Source organism: Temnothorax americanus, unplaced genomic scaffold, assembly GCF_048541705.1.
Source record: "Temnothorax americanus isolate GAGA-0224 unplaced genomic scaffold, ASM4854170v1 Scaffold3, whole genome shotgun sequence".
NCBI classification, from domain to species: domain Eukaryota; kingdom Metazoa; phylum Arthropoda; class Insecta; order Hymenoptera; family Formicidae; genus Temnothorax; species Temnothorax americanus.
Window position 1 is genome coordinate 2,191,049 of NW_027509442.1, and position 25,712 is coordinate 2,216,760.

Genomic DNA, 25,712 nt, shown 5'->3' on the forward strand with positions numbered 1-25,712 from the left:
AATTTTATTATACAATTGACAGTGAAATTTATTTGTAAATATTTAACTTTATGCATTATGTCCATTTTAAAACTGACTAAAGTTTATAATATCTCCTATATATTATTCCCTCTTTTATCGAAACTTTTTTTATTTATATTTCGAAATATTTTTTTTCGCTAAGTTCAAATGCATTAAATATATCACGTAGATTTCTGACTTTTGCGATAACGTAAATAATTTAATATAATTTTATCACAGATGAGAACAGCAAACGAAAACATTAGAAAACATTAGTTTCTACGTAAAATAATAAAAACAATTGATTTGTTATTATTTTGTTATTTGCATTGGTATATTTAACTGATAAAACAAAGCAATACACAGGAATTACATTTTGCAGAAATAATTTTGCTCAAATCACATTAGCAATTAAATTATAAATGTTGTAAGATATAATTTCATTCTAATAAACATATTATACATCTTTTAATTTTTTAAATTTGCATTGATCCATGATACGAAACTGGATACTCTTGTGTAAACATCTGGATATCCCCGAGCGCAGGGATTACCGAAGGAGACGATTCCAATTTGAACTCCATTAGCTACTAAAGGTCCACCAGAATCACCCTAAAATAAAGATGCAATTATTAATAATAAAACATTAATATTATAAATAACAATAAATTGTTTACTATTGCAAATTTTTGCTGTAATTATTTCAGTGTTAAGAAATAATTGTAACATATAATTGACACATGATTAGATGCTTTCAATATCTCTAACTTTTTATATTATTAATATTCTTTTAGTACTGTATATATATATAAATAATATATATATTAATTTGTTTTATTATATTAATAAATAAAAAAGCTTACGTGGCACGCTCCTTCTCCTGATTTAGTCAAAGTGCAGATATGGGTATTTTTCACTCTTTGTTGCACTCTCGCGCATTCTTTCTGCGGATAAACTACCAACTCAATTTCTTGCAAGTTATTCGGTGTACTTCCACCAACCTAGAAGGAATAAATGTGAATTTGGATAAATGAGACTCGCAGTAAATAAGAAACAACAAATGATTATTACCGAATCTTCTCACTTGTTACACATTTCTAACATGTTATATATCATATAAAGAGAAAATAGTTATTTGTGTAACAAGTGCGGTAAGTTGAAAATTGGACGTGCGGAGTGGACGCACGAGTCGAAGGCGAGTGCGATCACCCGCACGCGTGTCCAATTTTCAACCCGCACGTGTTACACACCCTATTTTATATCACACGTGCGTGGAAAGTGACACGCGCGTAATGGGCCATTTTCCACGCACTTGTAATATAAAAACATTTTGTTTTAAAAAGAATGTCTCATTCTTAGACATGTGTAACTAGAAAATCTTGTATCATAAGTTCGACATTACCCTTGTAGTTCCCCATCCGGATAACGTGCACGGCTTGCCCTCGATATTACTATCGTTTGTTGAAAGCTTTATCGGTAGCACTCGCGTATTGTTGTATTTGATAGCATTTTTAAGGTGGACTAAAGCGACATCATTAATGAGCAAAAAATCATCGTAGGCTTTGTTGACACTAACACTCTCTACGTCATATACATCTCCTGGTACGTTCAAGAAGTTTGTGCCGCAATGAACCTTTAGATTTTTCACCTGATTTTCCAATCTAACGATAAAAAAACCATATAAGTATGTATATACAATATATATATCATATATATATATATATATATATATATATATATATATATATAATACTTAGTCTTATATATTATGTGTCAAATTACATAATACATCAAATGGACATAATATGTAAGACTAAGTATAATATATATATATGATGTATTCAAAGACTAATTTTTAGAGTTATATTTTACTAATAAGATATTGACATATGTTCAGAATATGTAACATACCCTGCGACACAATGTGCTGCGGTTAATATATTATGATTATCGAGGATAGATCCACCGCATCTATGCGAGCCGCCATATTTCAATGAAATTTGATACGGAAACTTGCCAATGGGAGCATCTTTACCGCCGACGATACGAGGAGATGGAGCTCCTTATTAACAAAAATATATTAATTATATTATTATACGCGCAAAATAATATATCTGTTACATTACTACATACACTTTCAACCATAACAATAAAACATTGTGTCAACTTTATAATGTTTACAATAATTAATGAATTCTTACTTACCTTGAGTGGCGTATGCCAGAGCGATAAATACAAAACAAGCTAACGCACGCATGTTTAATTGCAGATTTGTTGCCTGGGGCTGAATAGATGGGAGCGAATAGATGCATTTATATACGTTTTTGAAGTAGTTGAAATAAAGATATAAATCACGTGTTGTGACGCTTTCTGAATTTTTTTTCACGCGGTATCATACGATAAAGTAATTGTTATTTATAATTTACATTATGCACTTACATAGATTGATAAGAATGATAGTTTTAATTAAATTTGCCCTGTTATAACTTTTCTTAGAACAATTGAGATTTCCGTTCGTTTATCTAGTGATGGTCTCATGGTCAATTTACTTTTATCGATCACGACATCTGACAATAGAATCTGTGATATATCATCAATAGATTGCGTGTCACATGCTTAGAAGTCTACGTGAATCTTACAAAGAGAATCTTCTAAAAAGCTACAAATGCGTATGGCCGAGAGAATCGAGTAGATTTATAAGTAACAAATAAGAAAATAAATTTTATTTGTGAATAATAAGTACATTTTTTTTACAAAATCTTGGATAAAAGTTATTTGAATATTAAGAGAATAAATGTCGTATTTAATGGGTATTGTATTAAACACTTTTACTGCCATCTCTTATTTGAGTGTCGCGTGAATTTCTGCAAGGGTCCCGTAAACTTCTGAAAATATTGCTTTACTTAATTTAATGTATAATCATACAAACTTCTGGACTAATTAATTATATATTAATCTATACTATTATTATATATATAAAATATAAAACACAGTATTTCTTCCATAAATGATAATGCCTCAGTAACTTTGGTCGCGAGTTTAACTAATTATGTATACGTAAACGGATCTAGAAGAAAACATACATCTCCCCACATTCTCTAAATGCGTGTATTTTGACGTTAGAAATTGATGTGACGTGAATGATAAAATTTTTGCTAAACAAGAGGTTTCTATTGTAAATAAATCTTTGAGTTTTTCTAATTATTTTATGGATTACAATTATTTTATTTATTTAAATAGGAATGATTGTGTACTAACTATATTTATAAATATAAAAAGAGGAACAATAAAATATTAGTAAAAGATAATATGTTAGATTTGTTTAAAAACAGATATTTGGCTTTTATTTTTCTGCTTACATCTAATTATCTCAATTGCAAAAAGAGCTCTATTATTTCGGTTTGTGAGTGAGAGTTTTTATTCTATTCAATCTTGATTTATGTTATTAGATATATACATTCAATAATAAAAATAATGTATTACATATTTTATTTATAACATTATAATATACCGTAATATATAAAAAGTATTTTTATTTTTGTTTATTCTTTTAGTACGGTTTATTTTATTATTTAACTGTAGATATTTTATAAACAGTCGCGCACTTCTCAATATTCGGTCTCTCAGAGTTCACGTCAAAATCAAAAAGTATTAAATCAGATTTCATTTAATTAATGTTTATATTTAAATAATTACAGCATTTAAACATCAAGCACATTTATGTTTAGATTAATACAAGAAGCGCAGATAAAAATTATTTATACAATATCAGTCATTATCAAACAATTATATCAAGTCGTTTTTTGCATACACATATGCAATTGTTATTTATCATATATTAAACTTGTTAAACATATCATAACAAAACGTATTAAATATACATGGGATAAAAAATGTATATAAAAGAATATTAATATATTTAAATAATAACGTGTGTGTGTGTGTGTGTGTGTGTGTATATATATATATATATATATATATATAAAATATATTTTGTTTTATTCTCTTATTCAACACTGTTTCTTCGGATCCAAGTAGTGAAAGAGGATACTCTAGTAAATACGTCGGGAGATCCACGAGCGCATGGTATGCCAAAGGAGACGACACCGATCTGAACACCTCTAGCAACGAGAGGACCACCGGAATCACCCTAAAAATTTAACAAAAACAACAATTAGTTATTTGCTAAGTTAATATTTCATTTAATTTACTTCACTCGTTATATTTATAATTATTGTCATAATTATTAAGCAAAAGATATTGCTTAAATTGTTCCAGTTCTAAATTTTATAGATGTCTATTTTGATTATATTTAATCTTAAATAACTCTAGATTGAATAAATATATTCAAAATTAATAATTTCATCGTATTGTAAATAAATTTGAAACATAATATTATCTTCTATTTAGAAATTTTTTGCTGCTTATAATATGTATTAGAATCTAAAATGTCTACGTATTTGCATCACTAAAATAAATAATGGGGTACGCGTACCTTTCTCGTCTATATTTATGCAGCGATATTTATAAGATAATAAAATTGTTAAATCCAATACTTACGTGGCACGCGCCTTCGCCTGCTCTCGTAAGTGTACAAATGTGAGAAGAGAGTACGTTCATGTTCCGGAGCCATGCTTGTCGGCATTTGGCTTGACTGTGAACGCTCAACTCGATCTCTTGTAAATTGTTAGGGTTGCGACCATTAAACTAATATTAAAGAAAATATTACTTATGAACTCTCACGTGCTAATAAAAATTTTTTTTAAACATAACGTTATACAATAAAACATTTTATGTTAAATTTAACACATTTTACATGTGCCAGTTTATCCACTGTAATTTTTATAATAATTTAACAGAAGGTAAATATGTAAATAAATAACACAAGTAATATGTGAAAAATTAAGACAAAAATTGTAACACACGCTATCTGGAGAAGTTTATGTTAAATTAACATATTTATAATGTTAAATTTAATTAAAATAAAATGCTATTGTTTTTTTTTTACAGAAAACAGAAGACGATATCTTTTTATAATATATAACGTAAAACATGTCTCTTTATTATCAGATGAAAATTCTTATAGAGAAATATGTAACATAACTTTGGTAGTCATTTTAACATATAAAATGTAAGCAAAAATTCGTGCATTTACATATAAATTGTGCTATTTTAACTCTTAGAAACAGTGAATATTAATATTATGTTAACACCAAGAGTATGTTAAAAATTTAACACAAGAATTTCTACACGGGTAGAAATCCATTCAAATACAAAATGTTTTTTACCGTGCAATTTTGTGTGTGTGTGTGTGTGTGTGTGTGTGTGTGTGTGTGTGTGTGTGTGTATGTGTATTACATTTTTATATAAATTTGAGAAAAAGTAAGAATTTGAAATTTTACAAGATGAGCAGACTGCGCAATATAATCTTTTTTCTTTTACGTAAATAATTTCAAGAATTTTTTCTATTCATTGTGGACTATGTTTAATCATAATATAGAAATAGAGTAATTATTTCTTATTGTTAGTATCAAGATCAAGGGAATACAATTTTAAAACAGAAACTTTTATATTTTGCTAAACTTTATAAATAAAATTTGATAAATATTAGATAAAGACGAAGCTGCTTTCATTGCAAGCTGCTTTCAAAATAATTTCTGTTTGATGCTTACCGAGGTTCTTCCCCATCCGGATAAAGTGCAACTAGTACCCTCGGGAGCAACGTCGCTAGTTGCAAGCGGTATGGGCTGTATATATTGAGTATATTCGATAGGAGTTGTCAGAATAAGTACGCCGATGTCATTGGACGATTCTATAAAATCAAAATTACTGTGAGGAATGGCTTGTTTAACTATGTACACGGAACCACTCTCGTTTAACAGATTTGTGCCAGCGTGAACGGTTAAACTTCTCAAAGCGTTAGAGGTCCTGAAGCTGTTAAAGAGACAAAATTTGGTCGATTATTTTCGTTTTTTAGCTTTTCAGATAGTTTTAAACATCTTTCTTTTGCGAATAAGAAGAATTTTATTCTATTCATGTGTGCATGTATAAATAATATAAAACAAGAGAATAAGGGACATACCCTGTTATACAATGAGCAGCGGTGAGAATAGTATACTGATTGATGATGGATCCGCCGCAGAAATGCCTTTCGTTCTTTCTCAGAGATACTTGATATGGGAACTTGCCGGGCGGAGCTTCGCTTCCACCAACAATATGAATGTTTGGATAGCCTATATAAGAAGGTGTATAACAAAACAGAATGTACAAATCAGATTTTTGACACAATTTGTTTTTTTGGGGGTTTTAATGACATAATTAATTACGGTTTATTATAATAGTCTATTCTATTTATAAATTGTTACTATATTAATAAATATATACTATGCGATACTACATTTTTGTTATAGAGTTTGAGAAATGTGTACACATCACAATTGTGTATAATTTATTTTTATATTAAATTGTTATAAAAAATGTGATCTTATTAAAAATATTAATTTATGATTATTATCTTAAAATAATCCACTTCTATGCTCTTTTACGTATTTCTATTTTTTTTGACACATACAAAATTAGAACATAATTAATTAGTTTATTAAAAAATTATTAATCAAAAATTAATTAAAAAATTAAAATAAATTTTTTATAAAGTAACGTATACATTTTGCGGTTTTAATTTTGTTATTAAAGATTCATCAAAGTGTAGCTTCGTTATTTTAATTCGTGTAGCTCGTAAAAATTAAATAAATCCATAATCAAAATGTATCATGTTTATTCTCGCTTACCATAAGCGGCTACCGCTAAGCAGGCGAATATCAAGACAAAGAACGCGTGCATATTGAAAGCGTGGTACTGGTAATAATGAAACTCGATCGCACGTTTATATAGACCGTTTTGAGTACTTCAGCAAAAGAACGTACTTTGGAATGTATATGTGTGTGTGACGTAAAAATGAAATCTATTTAATCTGACAGATTTAATCATTAAATTCCATCGAAATAATTTCGATAACTTATGCTAAGCGATTAAACGTGAAATCAAACTATGTGTCTACGGACATCGCTATCGTCTAGTAAAAAATTTATTTCGAAATCTTTATCTGAAATACGTGATGCAATCGATATGATGATTTCAAAATTGCGGTGCACTTCATCGAGCTATTTTAGAAGCAGAAATTAAAATTTATTAATAATGTATGGAATTCGTGTATCTATTGCGCTACAATTTCATGATAATTGATGAAATTATCAGAAAATCACTTATTAAAGCTAGCAAATAAGTTGTGAGTTATGGTAAACCGTGTTAAAATCGAGACACTTGGACTATATTAATCGTCACATTTTAAGTGAGTTTAAGAGTATTGTAAAACATTTTTTAAAAATAACAGCGATGTCTTTGTCACGAGAGCTGATAAAGGACAGACAACGGTAATCATGGACAGAGACGATTACATTAATAGAATGACTAATATACTCGACGACGTATCAACGTACAAACAATTAACGAAAGACCCGATTAAACAATTGACACAAAGTCTTAATCAGTTAGTAAAATCTTGGCTAGACAATGACATCGTTGATAAATCGACATAAGTCTGAAATGCACCAATGGAAACCTCCCACGGTGTTACGGGCTGCCAAAGATTTATAAAACAGGGTTTTCTCGGAGAATTATTGTCTCCGCGGTCGAAAGTCCGATGTATAACATCGCCAGTTTTCTACATTCCATTCTATAATACACGAATGTATTCACAGGCCGAAATCGTACATTAAGGACAGTTGGACATTCGTTAAGAAAGTTAAAGAACTAAATATTAATGACGATCAAATTATGATCTCATTAGATGTATCCTCACTTTTCACCAACATCCCAAAAAAGCTAGTACTTAAAGCCATTGAAAAGAGATGGCATGAAATCTCACCGAATACGAACTTCACTTTAGCTCAGTTCCTCCACGCCATCAATTTAGTGCTTGACTCTACTAGTTTTAGTTTCAATGGGAAATTTTATGAACAAACCTTTGGCAGCCCAATGGGTTCTCCACTGTCACCAATCAGCGCGGATATAGTGATGGATGATCTGGAGACTCACTGTTTGAACTCTTTTAAATTTGTCATCTTGTTTTTCTGCAGATATGTTGACGATATCTTCGCCATAATTCCCAGATCGAAACTAAACGAAGTTCTAGACGCATTTAACAATTACCATCCGCGCCTTAAATTCACGTATTAAACGGAATCAGATAATTCACTCCCGTTCCTTGACACTGTCGTCATTAGGGAGGGAGGTCACCTTCTTACGAACTGGTATAGAAAACCTACGTCATCAGGGCGTTATATCAATTATTTCTCAAACCACCCAGTACAATATAAATTTAATACAATAATCAGCTTAGTAGACGAGCGATCTTACTGTCGGGTAGACGTTTCCATGAAACCAACATCTGTTTGGTAAGGGAAATCCTTATAAATAACTCATTTCCTACTGAAATTATTGATAAAAGAATTAGGGCTCGACTTAAGACACTCGAGAGTACGGTGGAAAAAGTTGACGCGTCACAGACCATGTTCGATACCAGAAGGTGCATTACGGTACCATACGTGAAGGGCTTAGGCGAGGATATCCGACGCATTTTTAAGACAGTTCATCTCGACATTTTATATATCATCCCGAAAAAACTGGATGGTGTCATAGGAAGCGGTAAGGACAGGGTCAGCAAAGAAAAAACTTCTAAGTTAGTATACAAGATAGATTGCGGCGATTGCGATGCAACATATGTAGGGCAAACTAAACGTCACTTAATGACACGAGTTAATGAACACCAAAAAGACATTAAAAAACATGATAGCAATCACTCGGTCGTTAGCAAACATCGTGTAATGTTAGGCCATAATTTTAAATGGTCCGAAACTAATATCATTTACAGAGAAAAAAAAACACGAAAAAGAGAGAGATTGCAGAAATGTTCTTAATTAAAAAACACTCCAAAACACGATCAATTTGAAAAAGGATACAGAAAATTTAAACCCTATAAAAGTTATTTCGTCGTTATCGGCATCACGTGAGCATCACATGTACAATAACAATCTAATGTATTCGTTAAAACCGTGAAAACGATCAGTACGTCTTGAAACTCCGACATGTGATCACGCTTTTTGTCGGCGCTCCTTCGCTAATGTATTGCTCCGTATATATCTAAGTGACAGCGTTGGGTCGCGGGGGGCGCAATCGTCTCACTGTACTCATTCTCGTTTGTCACCAACTTACACACGTAAAGTATAGGTTTCAGAACACACAATTTTTACTTGTTAACCCTTTGTTGGTTCGCTTGCATTGACTTGACCAGTTCTTATAGTGACTTGTCTTTATGACTATTTCGGGTAAAATTTTCAAAGATACAGACGTGTGAGTTTGTGACATGGATTAACAAGTATCGCTTTTCATTAATTTATTAAATCAGTATTAAAATTGTATCTTTTCGACCAAATTAAATTTATTCTGAATTGTTTGTCAGTTAGATGCTTGAAAAAGGCCCAATGTCGCAGCGTTTTGTATACATTGCCAATCGTTAGTCGATAACATTAAATGTTTTGTGTTTGATACTCATTGGCGGAATAAACAATTATTTCTTTTAAACCTATGTATCTTACATAGCACACTCCCTCGCCGACTTTTGTGAGAGTGCAGATGTGATTGTCAGGCGTTATTCTTTAAGACACTAGCTTACATTTCTCGTGGGAGTAAACTTTCAGGGTGATCTTTTGTAAGATGTTGGGTGTAGGTCCGTTAAGCTAAAAGGATATTTCAAACATGGCAACGACGCGATAAAAGTCAAAACTGACCATGTGTGACTAATATATGGCTATAAAATACGGCTATCATATCACGGCTAATACAAAATTTTGTGGAATTTTCGAAAAAAAATACAAAAAAAAAAAAAGAAAACAGTGACTATTATATGAGATTACTGAATAGTAACAATCGTGCAATTTCACCTATGAGCATTACGATGTATTATTTATATACTATTATACCCACATATATATATATATATATATATATATATATATATATTAACATACAACAACACGTCATTCATATATATCATTAAAGATTCAAAGAGGCTTAAAAGGATTATGACTAATTGGTACAGAACACTGTATCGTAGAGAGAAAAGTTAATCAAGTTTTTTATCAACCTACTGATATTTTGTTTGGTGGAATATTTGGATTGTGTGTTTTAATCCTAATTCTTAGGTAATATTAAATATTTCAATAAAAACTTACTGAAGTTCTGCCCCAACCATATACAGCGCAAGGGAGACCTGCGACAGCGATATCTTTCTGTGCAAGCGAAATGGGTTTTGCAACGTCAGTGTACACGATGTCTCAATTTAATCAAACGAGACCGACGCCGACGTCGTGATTAAGTTTGTAATCGTCGAAACCAGGATGCCATGTTACGCTCTCCGCTTGATAAGCATCACCCGTCTGGTTTAAGTAAATAGTGCCCGCGTGAACCTTTTACTGCCATGGCATCTTATTTGAGTGTCGCGTGAATTTTTGCAAGAGTCCCGTAAACTTCTGAAAATATTGCTTTACTTAATTTAACATATAATCATACAAACTTCTGGAATAATTAATTATATATTAATTATATATAAAATATAAAACATAGTATTTCTTATTCCATAAATGATAATGCATCAATAACTTTGGTCGCGAGTTAATGAATTATGTACCTCACACATCTCCCCACATTCTCTAAATACGTGTATTTTAACGTTAGAAATTGATGTGACGTGAACGATAAAATTTTTGCTAAACAAGAGATTTCTATTGTAAATAAATCTTTGACTTTTCCTAACTATTTTATGGATCACAATTATTTTATTTATTTAAATAAGAATGATTGTCCTAACTATATTTATATAAAGATATAAAGAGGAACAATAAAGTATTATTAAAACATAATATGTTGGATTTGTTTAAAAACAGATTTCGGTTTTTATTTTTTTGTTTACATCTAATTATCTCAATTGCAAAAAGAGCTCTATTATTTTGGTTTGTGAGTGAGTTTTTATTCCAGTCAATTTTGACTTATGTTATTAGATATAGATATACATTCAATAATATAGAAATAATGTATTACGTATTTTATTTGTACGTAATTTATTTTTTAGTACGGTTTATTTTATCATTTAACTCTAGATATTTTATAAACAGTCGCGTACTTCTCAATATATGGTCTCTCAGAGTTCACGTCAAAATCAGTTTGACAGTAAAAGCATTAAATCAGATTTTATTTTATTAATGTTTATATTCAAATAATTACAGCATTTAAACAAGCACATTTATGTTTAAACTAATACAAGAAGCGCAGATAAAAATTATTTACACAATCAGTCATTATCAAACAATTATATCAAGTCGTTTTTCGCATACACAATTGCAGTTATTATTTATCATATATTAAACTTGTTAAACATTTTATAACGTATTGAATATACATGGGATATATATATATAAATGTATAAGAATATTAATATATTTAAATAATAACGTGTGTGTGTGTGTGTGTGTGTGTGTGTGTGTGTGTGTGTGTGTGTGTGTATATATATATAAGATATATTTTGTTTTATTCTCTTATTCAACACTGTTTCTTCGGATCCAAGTAGTGAAAGAGGATACTCTAGTGAATACGTCGGGAGATCCACGAGCGCATGGTAGACCAAAGGAGACGACACCGATCTGAACACCTCTAGCAACGAGAGGACCACCGGAATCACCCTAAGAATTTAATAAAAACGACGATTAGTTATTTGCAAAGTTAATATTTTATTTAATTTAATTCACTCGTCATATTTATAATTATTGTCATAATTATTAAGCAAAAGATATTGCTTGTTCCAGTTCTAAATTTTATAGATGTTTATATTTTGAGAGAGAGAGAGAGAGAGAGAGAGAGAGAGAGAGAGAGAGAGAGAGAGAGAGAGAGAGAGAGAGAGAGAGAGAGAGAGAGAGAGAGATTATATTTAATATCTTAAATAAATAGATTGAATAAATATTTTCAAAATTAATAATTTTATTGTATTATAAATAAATTTGAAATATAACATTCAATTTAGATATTTCTTGGTGCTTATAATCAGTATTAGAATCTAAAATCTCTATGTAATTTGCATTTCTCGTCTATATTTATGCAGCGATTTTTAAGATAATAAAGTTGTTAAATCTAATACTTACGTGGCACGCGCCTTCGCCTGCTCTCGTAAGCGTACAAATGTGAGAAGAAAGTACGTTCCCGTGCCTTTGTCTGCATTTGGCTTGACTGTGAACGCTCAACTCGATCTCTTGTAAATTGTTAGGGACGCGACCATTTAGCTAAGATTAAAGAAAATATTACCTATAAATTCACGTGCTCATGAAGAATTTTTTAAAACATAACGTTATACAGTAAAACATTTTATGTTAAATTTAACACATTTTATATGTTCCAGTGTATCCATTGTAATTTTTATATTAATTTAACAGAAGGCAAATATGTGAATAAATAACACAAGTAATATGTGAAAAATTAAGACAAAATTGTAACACACGCTATCTGGAGAAGTTTAAGTTAAATTAACATTTATAATGTTAATTAAAATTTAATTAAAATAAAATGTTGTTTTTTTCTCTATTTCTTACAGAAAACAGAAGACGATATCTCTTTATAATATATAACGTAAAACATGTCGCTTTATCAGATGAAAATTCTTATAGAGAAAAGAGTAACATAAATGGTCATTTTAACATATAAAATGTCAGCAAAAATTCGTGCATTTACATATAAATTGTGCTATTTTAATTCTTAGAAACAGTGAATATTAATAATATGTTAACACCAAGTGTATGTTAAAAATTTAACACAAAAATTTCTACATTGCATTGGTAGAAATCCATTCAAATACAAAATGTTTTTTACCGATGCAGTTTTGTGCGCGCGCGCGCGTGTGTGTGTGTGTGTGTGTGTGTGTGTATGTGTTTGCGCGCGCGCGCGCGCATGTGTGTGTATGTGTATTACATTTTTATAAATTTGAGAAAAAGTAAGAATTTGAAATTTTACAAGATGAGCAGATTGCGCAATATAATCTTTTCTCTTTTACGTAAATAATTTCAAGAACTTTTTCTATTCATTGTAGACTATGTTTAATCATAACACAGAAATATAGTAATTATTTCTTATTGTTAGTATATCAAGGAAATACAATTTTAAAACAGAAATTTTTATATTTTGTTAAACTTTATAAATAAAATGTGATAAATATTAAATAAAGACGAAGCTGCTTTCATTACAAGCTGCTTTCAAAATAATTTCTGTTTGATGCTTACCGAGGTTCTTCCCCATCCGGATAAAGTGCAGCTACTACCCTCGGGAGCAATGTCGCTAGTTGCAAGTGGTATGGGCTGTATATATTGGGTGTATTCGATAGGAGTTGTCAGAATAAGTACGCCGATGTCATTGGACAATCCCATAGAATCAAAATTACTGTGAGGGATGGCTTGTTTTACTCTGTATACGGAACCACTCTCGCTTAACAGATTTGTGCCAGCGTGAACAGTTAAACTTCTCAGAGCGCCAGGGTTATTCCTGTAGCTGTTAAAGAGATAAAATTTGGTCGATTACTTTTTGCTTTTCACTTTTTCAGATAGTTTTAAACATCTTTTTTTTACGAATAAAAAGAATTTCATTCTATTCATGTGTGCATGTATAAGGCTGCGGTCCACTTGACGCTACAAATGTTTCGAAGCGTTCCTCTTCTCTTTTCTTTCAATAAAGAAAGAAAGAAGGAAAAGAAGAACGCTCCAAAACATTTGTAGCGTCAAGTGGACCGCAGCTTAAAGGCGGAATTACGATGAACTTAAACGTAACGGAACGCGACGGGACACGAAGTAACGTGAAACCTAAACACATTGTTTTTTGATACTTCACGTCACGTTACGTAAAGTCGATCGTAATCAGCCGTATATAAAAAAACAACGTGTTTATATGCATATAAAACAATGTGTCCCGTCGCGTTCCGTTACGTTAAGTTCATCGTAATTCCGCCTTAAATAATATAAAACAAGAGAATAAGGAACATACCTTGTTATACAATGAGCAGCGGTGAGAATAGTATACTTATTGATGATGGATCCGCCGCAGGAATGCCTTCCGTTCTTTCTCAGAGATACTTGATATGGGAACTTGCCGGGCGGAGCATCGCTTCCACCAACAATATGAATGTTTGGGTACCCTATATAAGAAGGTGCAATAAAACAGAATGTACAAATCAGATGTTAGACACATATTGTTTTTTTTTGCCTTTAATTAATTACGGTTATTATAATAGTCTGTTTTATTTATAAATTGTTACTATTAATAAATATATACTATGCGATACTACATTTTTGTTAGAGTTTGAGAAATGTGTACACATCACAATTGTGTACAATTTATTTTTATATTAAATTATTATAAAAAATTTAATTTTATTATTATTTTATAATTATTATCTTAAAATAATCCATTTCTATGCTATTCTACGTATTTCTATTCTTTTTGACACATACAAAATTAAAACATAATTAATTATTCGCATATTATAAGAGATAAGTTATCTAAATAAACTCTCTCTCTCTTTCTCTCTCTCTCTTTCTCTCTCTCTCTCTCTCTCTCTCTCTCTCTCTCTCTCTCTCTCTCTTTCTCTTTCTCTCTCTCTTTTCTTCCTCCAACGAGAAACAAAAAAGAAAAAGGTCCAATATCTGAAAATTGGCGGAAATTAGAAAATACACAAAATTGAAAACCGGTTTTAAAATTCTTAAAATTTTTCGAGAATTAATAAGTATTAATGAACAACATTTCTTTAATAATAATACTCATTTTTGAATATTTTACTGAATAAATGAAATAGTTTAAAGGAAAACGACTCCCGGGCGAAGCTCGGAACATCAGCCAGTTAAACCAAAATTAATTATTTTATTAAAGATTTATTAATCAAAAATTAATTAAAAAATAATGATAAGTTTTCTATAAAGTAACGTATACATTTTGCGGTTTTAGTATTGTCATTAAAGATTCAAAGTTTAGCTTCGTCATTTTAATTCGTAGCTCGTAAAAATTAAATAAAACCATGCATATAATTAATATGTATCATGTTTATTCTCGCTTACCATAAGCGGCTACCGCCAAGCAGGCGACTATCAAGACAAAGAACGCGTGCATATTGAAACCGTGGCACTGGTAACAATGAAACTCCTTCGCACGTTTATATAGGCCATTTTGAGTACTTCACCAGAAGAACATACTTTGGAATGTATGTGTGTGACGTAAAAATGAAATCTATTTAATCTGACAGATTTAATCAATAAATTCCATCGAAATAATTTTGATAACTTATGCTAAGCGATTAAACGTGAGATTGAACTGTGTGTCTACGAAGATCGCTATCGTCTGGGTGAAAAATTTATTTCAAAATCTTTATCTGAAATACGTGATGCAATTGATATGATGATTTCAAAATTGCGGTGCACTTCATCGAGCTATTTTAGAAGCGGAAATTAAAATTTATTGATAATGTATGGAATTCGTGTATCTATTGCGCTACAATTTCATGATAATTGATGAAATTATCAGAAAATCACTTATTAAAGCTAGCAAATAAGTTGTGAGTTATAAATGATTGGTAAACCGTGTTAAAATTGAAAATAAATATGTATATTACATATAAAATATAATTTATATTTAACCTTTAGAAAATGGACAGGGGTTTTTTAATAACTTTTTATAATTTTTATTTATAACTTTTATATTTGAAATTTAGAGCTAAGAAATGCAAACAAATTTATAAGGACTTTGTAAGAAAAAATTTTTTATTTACGATTGTTATGCATACCTACATTTATATAGTAATGTTGTTTTGTATGATTTATTTCGAAGTAAGGTACCTACAACACACAGAGGCATATCGCACTCACGATACACTTTGGTTTTCGACGAATACCTTTTTTTGAACTTTGAACATACTACACATTTGCCATTCTCATTTGTTTTCCTTAGATTCCCGGAATTATGGAACACAGTGACCCAAAAAACCTTTATATATGATATTTTAGCGCATAAATAGTTTGAAACCTATAAACAGGCTTTCCGTTCTCTAAAGATTAATATATCATTTTACTTTTTAATAATTAATTACTTTAATATGTTTTTTGATAACATATTCAAAATTTAGATTGCATTCCATTGATACATACATTCAGTATTCAGTATTTTTGAGAATTTTTCAACGCGCTTTTTGGCTCGTTCAGCAAGAGGAATATTACAATATACTAATTGTAAGTACGTCAACTCACATATAAAATAGCAGCGCGTATAAAAAGAATTTTTTTATTTATAATTTTCAGGAATATATTATTTAAATTTTTTTTAGAGATGTGTTCTATTTAATATAGCATATTTTTTTAAATTTTTATTTATATGTAGTTATATATTATATATATAATTTTTTATATTAATTATTTGTAAATAATTTAAGGTGTACCTTATAAATATTTGTTGCAGTTTTGTATAGTCTTACATATTATTTGACAAGTTATTATTGATATATACTTTTTGCTACATTTTTTTTTAAATAAAAATTTTATAAAGACAATTATCTTTAGGTTTTTATTGCGTTACGCGTTATAAGTTAATAAATTTCTTCTAAAGAATGTGTTATTTTATATCTTTATTGGTATTAGAGGTATAATAGATATTAAAAACAAAACAGGTGATTTTATAATACTATATTCTTTTGGATTATATAAGTTTGATTGCATTAACGCAATTTGTATCTGTGTACACGAAAAAATATAAATTAATTCCAGTAAAAACGTACTTTAATGCAAGAAAAAAAGTGACTTATTTTTTCTTCTAATAGTACTATCGCATAAATTGTAAAAAGAGATAAAAGGATAAAATAATAAAAATATTTAACCTATATCAAATTTTATATCACAAGTGAATATTTATTTGAAATTTATTCGGCATATATTATACAATACAAATATAGTAACACAATACAAAAGCATTAAATTTTCTTTAATTGTTAATCAACGTCAAACATATGCTCCTTGATCCAGTCTTGGTACGCGGACACTTTAACAAACGTATCGGGTTTTCCTAAAGCACATGGAACCACGAAGGATGCAATTCCAATTTGAACGCCTTTGGCGAGGAGAGCGCTACCTGAGTCACCCTGCAACATTATTTAAAATTATTATAAGCAAACTGATTAATTTACAATTATTTTCCTTTCTCAATAAATATAAACCATAAATTTATTTGAAGGTAATAAACCTATGTGTCTTACATAGCACACTCCCTCGCCGACTTTCGTGAGAGTGCAGACGTGATTGTCAGTTATTCTCCAAGACACCAGCTTACATTTCTCGTGGGAGTAAACTTTCAAGGTGATCTCTTGTAAAGTGTTGGGTGTTGGTCCGTCAAGCTGAAAGAATATTTTATGTTAATAAGTAAACATTTCGATATCATAATTAAACATGGCAACGACGCGATAAAAGTCAAGACTGACCATGTGTGACTAATATATGGCTATCAAATACGGGTATCATATCACGGCTAATATAAAATTTTTTGGAATTATAAAAAAAATACAAAAAAAAGAACAGTGAATATTATATGAGATTACTGAATAGTAACAATCGTGCAATTTCACTTATGAGCATTACGCGATGTATTATTTATATACTATTATACCCACATATATATATATATATATATATATATATATATATATATATATATTAACACATACGTCATTTATATATCATTAAAGATTCAAAGAGTCTTAAAAAGATTATGTCTAATTGGTGAAATATTTGGATTGTGCATGTGTCTTAATCTTATATATATATATATATATATATATATATATATATATATATATAAAATTCTTAGATAATATTAAATATTTCAATAAAAACTTACTGAAGTTCTGCCCCAACCAGATACAGCGCAAGGGAGACCTGCGACAGCGATGTCTTTCTGTGCAAGCGAAATGGGTTTTGCAACGTTAGTGTACACGATGTCCCGGTTTAATCGAACGAGACCGACGTCGTGATTAAGTTTGTAATCGTCGAAACCAGGATGCCATGTCACGCTCTCCGCTTGATAAGCATCACCCGTCTCGTTTAAGTAAATAGTGCCCGCGTGAACCACAAGTTGCTTTGCATTGGTGACACTTAATTTCGTTAGAATGCAAGACATATTTTTTAATTTTTGATGCAATATATATACGCACACATTCTTATATTAATAAAATATCTTTAACTTTCAAAGTATTTATAAAAAATTTGAAAATTTATAAACGGCACTAGAGAGAGAGAAATTAAAGGGAATTAACACAATATATATCAGTAATATTATAATATTTTTTTTTACAGAATATATATAATATTTTATCCATATCTTTAAAAAGTAATTATTTTAGTTTAGTTATTAAATATTCAAAGTTGCTAGAGAGAGAGAGAAAATGTCAAAATGTGGATGGTTAACACAAATCGTGGGGACACTTACTCATTTACACAATGAGCCGCAGTGAGAATATAACGTTTGTTAATAATCGATCCTCCACAACGAAATCTGCCTTGATATTTCAGGGCTACATGATGTGGATACTTGCCGAGCGGAGCGTCCGCACCACCGATAATATGCGACGCCGGCAAACCTTATGAACAAAGAATATATATTATAAATTATTTAAATATTAATCACTTTTTTGAATAAAATTATTTAGTTAAAAATTTATAACTAAAACCGTATCAAAAATTTGAAAGAATATATATACATTATGAATTTAATCACACTTACGCACACATATACACATTTTAGTTTTCTATTCTTTATTTTTATTCTAAACCAATTATTTCGTTATGTTAAGCTTTATGAATTATAAGAATATTAAAATATAAAAGATTAAAAACTGTCAAATGTTGAATATTAAATAATTATAAAATGTTCTTTTAAATTATAAATAAAAGAGATTCTTTTTTATCAATTTTATTTGAATAAATCTAATTCGTTAATATAATAGTTCTTTAAACGTAACGAGAGAATAGATTACCGTGGACTGTAGCTAAAGCGATAAGAAAGAAAGTAATTGCCGTGTACATGATTGCTGAAACATATTATGCCCAACAAATGGCTACAGTGTCTATTAGCAGCCTTTTATAATCTCTTTATCACCATTATCCAATCTACAATCTATCAACTTCAAATTAAAAAATCACAAGATGCGAAAGTATTTTTGTTTTTTAATAATATTCACTTACCAGGAAATAATAAACTTTTTGATTTAAAATAAAATTAGATACTTCAAGTGTTTATTATCGTTACAGCACTCTAAATAAATAAGTCTATGTATATGGTATTTTAAGACAGTTAAACATAAATTGGCCAATAAGTTCGTGCGGTTTTTTATAAGTAAAATTTATAAGTAAAAAACCGCACGCGGACTTATTGGCCAACCCAATATTTTCACAACAACTTGGCAATTTTTTATTTTGAATAAGTTTGATATTCTTTTTCACAGAAATAAATATACGCAATTTTAAACGAGGCTGAAAATATTAAATGTTCTTCTTCTTTATCTGATGTATAATTGAGAATTATATGGCCCTCTAACACATTCGCTCTGCCCGGGCTTTCCCTATATCTAGTGTTTCTGATGATATTTTTGCATATAATTATCAAAAGTTCGGATGTACATTTATATGTGGTGAACATTGTACACCAGACAAATATTGATAAAGAATATTGTTAAACACAATGTTATCATTTATCGGCATCGATTGATTAATATCTCTCGCTCCCGTTTCTTATCTAATCCTATCTGTCATAGTCAAGCGGTTTTTCCAGCGTGTTATCTATAAGAAGATTTCCGTGTACGATTTTTAATCATAAATGAGGTTTGATATCATCTACACTGGCAATCTGACAATCATTTTATATCCTAATTAAGATCAAATAAAATTACTTCAATTATTACGAAGAATAATAAACAAAATGATACGTTTGACAGCAAATGAATAGAAGCTATACTCGAGAAAAACATTTTTCGTATACGTAGGTATATAAAATATGTTCACATTATATGTTTCCTTTCTCTTGTATAATCTTTGTTTGTATATATACAAGGAAAATAATAATAAGTATTGAATGAAAAATAATTAAAAGGATAATTTTTGCATTGTTTTGTTTTACAAAAAGTGAAGTTAAGAAAACAAAAAAATTGTCCACATATAAATATATTAATCGTATATAAAATATGATCTCTATATAAAATATTGTATAATCTAATCGCAATTTTACTTTTTGTAAAAAAATGCAAAAGTTCTTTCTAATTATTTGTATTATTTATAAAATTATTTTATATATAAAAAAATATATTAAAACATTTTTTTTCAAATAATATTATCAAAAGAAGAAAGGTCTTTATTAAAAATACATAATAAAATATAATACTATAAAATGTTCTTACGAACAATGAAAAAAATGAAAATTCATATTTTACGATTTACGCATGTTAAAGCATTATTTTCGTCTCAAAGATAAGACCTTTGGCTTAATTACAATTACAGATACTACAAGAAAAGAGATACATTCTTGATTATAAAAATACTTAAATGTTACAGATGCAATTGTCTTCAAATTATTAAATCCTATATCGATAAAACATCTTGAAATTTTCGACAATAGCAAAGCAGGATAGTTTGATAGAAGAAGTTACTCTTATGGTAGGCTATCCTGTATAGATATATTAGGGGGGATCATCTGTTTTCTATTAACCCTGGGATGGTACATATTCCCTTTGAGTAAACCACTATCATTGCTCCCTACGTTAGGGCACAAGATCATTTATTTTCTCTAAAGATGGCGCCATTGTGTATAGTTATACAGCTGCATAATGAAGGAATAAGTGAAAAGATCCAGTAAAAATAAATATAAATAAAGACTATATAAAAACATATTGACGATATAAAAAGATATTTTTACACACAATTTATAATTTAATTAATTACATTGTTTCTAAAAACATTAACATTGCTTATAAAAAATGTCATTTTGTTGATTAAATTGTATTTTATGTGATTTTTTTTTATAAATTCAAGGACTCTTTAAAAGAAAATTCAATATTGCAGCGCATAGTAAAAAGAATATTTTATATATTAATAATTTAAAAATAGGTATCCTCTAAAAAATATCTTATATATTTATTGATCTTCGCCATGAAAAATATTAGTTAATTTATTGAATTATACACTGACTGTGTTTATTTCTATAAAAAATCGGAGAAAGATTTAAAATAAAATCAAAATTTTTGCAATAAAAATTTCTGAGTAAACTTCTTAATATAAAAGCTATACAATATGTTTACAAAAGTAAATAAAATAAATAAAATTTTTGTTCACAACACAAAGAAATAGATGTGATACAATGAGAGATATACAATATGTTTAAACTCTTCATAGAGAGTTTGTTAGATTATATTCGTTATATAATTTTAGTAATTTGCTCTCTGTTTGCAGTACATTTATGAAAGCACTTGTGCAAATAAAATTCGGACAATGGTATAAACGGAGCTTATGGTAGGTGAGGATTTTCTTTATACTCTTGTCTTTTACTTTTCGAAAGTCTCAAGATGTCTGTCTTGTTCACGTACCGACACGCCCGCTGAAAACTTCGTAACGAGAAGAACGAGCTGAAAGACACTGTTTGCAAATCATTAGTCTGACGATAAAGGCGCGCTCGAGATGAAGAGGCGGAAGTCTCTCCAACTTGATATCTATATAAAAGAGAACGAGCGAATTTCTTGTGAAATAGCTTTGACAATTTAGGCCCAACGCTTCATCGCGCGCCTCGTAAAATTATAACGTCGCGCGCAACCGCGCGCTAAGAGAGACATAATCGCCGAGCGAGAACTTTTCCTCGATCTGCATAAGGACTCGAGAATGTTTTAACGAGATATCTCTCCCGAGATGAAAATTTTAAATTACATTCTAGAGGGAAAAACAAAAGTCCGAGCTTCGTAGAAGTGAGCACGTCGCTCCGTCGTACGCTCCGTTTATCCAATTTCCATTTAATTAACATTAGGTGTGAAAATAAAATTAACGATAAGTTTATAATGTATCATATGTACAAAAATGTTGGAGAGAGAGAGAGAGAGAGAGAGAGAGAGAGAGAGAGAGAGAGAGAGAGAGAGAGAGAGAACACAAGATATAGAATAAATAAGATATAATTGGTCGTCATTTGAATTTATGAATTTTGAATATGTTTTTTTTCTCTGTTCTTAATCAAAATTATAAATGTGAAAATAAAATTAACGATATAACTTTATAATGTACTACAATACAAATTTTCGAAAAAGAGATTACAAGATACAGAATAAATAATATATAATTAATAAACACGAAAATGAATTTGTGAATACTAAACAATATGTTTTCTTTGTCTTCTATTAATACTAGATGTGTGTGAAAGTAGCAATAAGTTTACAATGTCCTATGTAAAGGTTTTCGAGAGAGAATATAGCATGTTGCATAAATGGTCTAACTATAGTAATCACTTGAGAACAATGAATCCTGAATGGATAATATGTTTTTCTCTGTCTTTAATTAATATTAGGTATGAAAGTAAAAAATTAACGATAAATTTATAATATACTACATAAAAACTTTTCGAGAGAGAGAAAATACAAGATATAGTATACATAATGAAATTGATGTAAATATATTCCATCTTTAATTCAATTATAATAAGTCTTTCCGCACGATATACTACTTGAAACGCTTAATAACTGTATATTTTTGCACAATAGTTAATTTTAAATTGAATTTTAGTTCGTTTTCAGTTTATATAATATTTATGCATTGATATGTGTGTGTGTGTGTGTGTGTGTGTGTGTGTGTGTGTGTGTGTGTGTGTGTGTGTGTGTGTGTGTCGGAAATTATATTATTTAAATAAAACATGATTGCAACTACATATTATATTCCGTGATAAAATCTTACTCCAGTAGCAGAAGTAAATAATTTCTTTTATTGTGCAGCCGCAAATGAACATCCTGCTCTTTAGGATGATTCTCATGGCGTAGCGGGAAATAAATACGGGGGATCTGCGCTCCCCAAGGATCGGGTGCGAAGAGGCGATTGCGAATAACAAGAACCCTTCGTCTAGCGCGAGTCTTGATCCTGTTAACGGGATCATCCTGGCATCGTCGATGAGACCGTGAGAGAAAATTAGGCGCATTTGGATTTCTCGTCGCGTTGCACGGATATTATCTCGACGGTTCGATCAAACAAGCGCAGAATGAATTTGTTGCTTGTCGCGGCGTGCAAGTTAATTCCTCCGCAAAATTGATTAAAAGTCACTTAACGATAGAGTTTCTTTTATCATTATTACCGGCAGCTGTATATAATTCGGACAAACGTAACGTGATTTATTGCAAAACAGAAATAAGCGCTATATGTGGAAAGTGAAATTTCGTGCAATTAAAATTAAACAGTTTGTTAAGATGCGTTCCGACGGGAAGCGATCAGTTCCAAGAGACATTTTTTTACCGGTCGGACGTCTACTCCGTTAGGGTGACTTGCATTGCGCGCGGTCACGATATTTACATAATGCATATCATTTATCGTATCACTAGGGAAAAGGCTCCAACGCCGGTAATATCCCACAGGACTCTCTGTATATCCAAATCGCATTACCGCGCTGCCCATTCCGGGCTAAGCTGCGCCCCGAACGATTTGATATGCGTACGAGCTATAACCGAGTTAACAATCCGATATGACAGATGGTGTTTCGTGCATGCATACCGCATCCGATTCGATACCGCGTTGCCAATGCGAACGGTGTCTGACCTCGGCAAAAACGCTCTTCGATGACATATTTCTCGATGTGGGTTTCGGTATTGTGCGCCAAGTCCGAAGCAGCGCGACGTTTTTGCGAAAATAACGTTCGCAAGAACGTCGCGCTGCCCAAAAGTATCCTTTAATCGATCAATCACACATATACACGTACGTACAGCTGAAACGTATAAATCTTCACGCACGCGGATTCCTCACGGCGGAATACGAATTTTGTTGCAAGTCGCAAGGAAACCCGTTAATCGCGCGCTGGAAAAAAGGTGCAAAAGACGCCCGCGAGCGTCACGGCTGAAACGGAATCGTTTCGAAGATTACCGTTTTCGGAAACGATCAGCGAGACTAACCTGCTGCTCCACCCCCGAGTCATGTTGGAATCCTCGAAACGGGCACGACGCGGGCCGGGCCCGTTTCTCCGACTCCTTTTTCCAGTGTCCACCCAATTCCAGTGTTCCGCGTTGACAGCGTATACTTTACGACGGTTTTAATGTCGGAGGGGGCCAGAAGGAAAGGGGGGTTCTGGTCGAGGCGGGCGCGTTCTCCGCGTAATCGCCCGCATTTGAAGAAAAAAAAAGAAACAAAACGGGGAAAGAAAGAATTGTCGAACATCTCGAACCGACCCGGGAGATCGATGGGAATTTGCGAGTCGTGGGTGCGACGACCCCCGAAAAACGCTGTGCGCGATGCGCGAGCGCAGCCAGAAAAGTGCCTTTTGAGAGTGGGCGATAGTTACTTTTATGCCCCGTAATTATACATTCCTTTGGCCGGGATGAGGCTGCGAGTTTTAGGGTTACATTTAGAGCGCCCGGAGCGGTGGCGGCGACTCGCAGGCGTTTTCGCGCGCTTCTCCCACGATCTGCGCGACTGCGATGTCCGTCGTCGGACAATCGCGAGCGGCCCGATATGCATCTAATGCATTTATGATCGACAAAAAAACTGAACAATGTTTCGCGAACACTCGGAGGTCACGTGTACCCCGAGAAATCAATTTTGAAATGACGCCCGGGATCCGAAGCACGGAAAGTTTATCATTTCGGAAATACCGCCGATAAAGCACGCGATTTCGATATTATAAAATTATAGCATTGAAGGAAAATTTTATGTGATGGAAAGCAAATCAAAATTCTTTTGATTAGAATTATACTTGTGATTAGAATTATACGCGAAAGGGATGAATTCTGTCATTGTCGGAATAAAGACGGTTTTTTCACATTTAGTTGGCGTAATTAAATATTAGAATATTTTTTAAAACTTGGCCTATCTCCGGATATGAAAATAGTGTTATCCCGATATAATGTTACTAATTTAAAGTTGATTAATCTTTTTAGATAATCATAAGCGTCAAGAGTAGAAAATATTTGATATTAGCGCATTTGTATTATTTTTAAACGCATTATTTTATAATCTATGTATTATTTTACTTTATTAATTTGGTATTTATTTTATTACATACCTACTATTTTAATATATACATATATATCTTGCCAAGATATATTAAAATAGTATATCTATGTAAAATAAATTACTAAATTAGTAGAATAAGATAGTACATAAATAATAAATTAATGTTAATATTATTATAAATTAAGCTTATCAAAAAGTGCGACATAAAGTTAATTTACGGTTATGACCACGACTGACAATATAAAGTACAAAACAACTACTTGATAGTGCGCGTGTCAAATCAATTTCTTCGAAAAGTGAAAGGTGTTCTGTTTTGTGTATAAGTCGTTTATCTTTACCCGCAGATACAGATATATCATGTAC

The 25,712-nt window shown here is 30.9% G+C and overlaps 4 protein-coding genes across 4 annotated transcripts; all 4 read right to left on the bottom strand.

The window, feature by feature from the left end:
* Positions 1 to 411: 411 nt before the first annotated feature.
* Positions 412 to 2,336, bottom strand: LOC143900373 (chymotrypsin-1-like). Its single transcript, XM_077411633.1, has 5 exons — positions 2,206 to 2,336; positions 1,912 to 2,062; positions 1,403 to 1,661; positions 864 to 1,001; positions 412 to 612 (listed from the first exon to the last, which is right to left on the bottom strand). Exons 1-5 carry the CDS (start codon positions 2,255 to 2,257, stop codon positions 469 to 471), a joined length of 744 nt encoding a protein of 247 aa, XP_077267759.1. The 5' UTR covers positions 2,258 to 2,336; the 3' UTR covers positions 412 to 468.
* Positions 2,337 to 3,392: 1,056 nt separating this feature from the next.
* LOC143900370 (chymotrypsin-1-like) lies at positions 3,393 to 6,884 on the bottom strand. The gene is made up of 5 exons (XM_077411630.1): positions 6,789 to 6,884; positions 6,083 to 6,233; positions 5,673 to 5,934; positions 4,561 to 4,707; positions 3,393 to 4,150 (listed from the first exon to the last, which is right to left on the bottom strand). The coding sequence occupies exons 1-5, from the start codon at positions 6,838 to 6,840 to the stop codon at positions 4,007 to 4,009; spliced, it is 756 nt and encodes a 251-aa protein (XP_077267756.1). The 5' UTR covers positions 6,841 to 6,884; the 3' UTR covers positions 3,393 to 4,006.
* Positions 6,885 to 11,374: 4,490 nt separating this feature from the next.
* On the bottom strand, positions 11,375 to 15,255 carry LOC143900371 (chymotrypsin-1-like). The gene is made up of 5 exons (XM_077411631.1): positions 15,198 to 15,255; positions 14,131 to 14,281; positions 13,377 to 13,641; positions 12,249 to 12,386; positions 11,375 to 11,792 (listed from the first exon to the last, which is right to left on the bottom strand). The coding sequence occupies exons 1-5, from the start codon at positions 15,247 to 15,249 to the stop codon at positions 11,649 to 11,651; spliced, it is 750 nt and encodes a 249-aa protein (XP_077267757.1). The 5' UTR covers positions 15,250 to 15,255; the 3' UTR covers positions 11,375 to 11,648.
* A 1,752-nt stretch (positions 15,256 to 17,007) lies between these two features.
* On the bottom strand, positions 17,008 to 19,232 carry LOC143900376 (chymotrypsin-1-like). The gene is made up of 5 exons (XM_077411635.1): positions 19,151 to 19,232; positions 18,604 to 18,754; positions 18,016 to 18,268; positions 17,378 to 17,515; positions 17,008 to 17,263 (listed from the first exon to the last, which is right to left on the bottom strand). Exons 1-5 carry the CDS (start codon positions 19,197 to 19,199, stop codon positions 17,114 to 17,116), a joined length of 741 nt encoding a protein of 246 aa, XP_077267761.1. The 5' UTR covers positions 19,200 to 19,232; the 3' UTR covers positions 17,008 to 17,113.
* Positions 19,233 to 25,712: the final 6,480 nt, after the last annotated feature.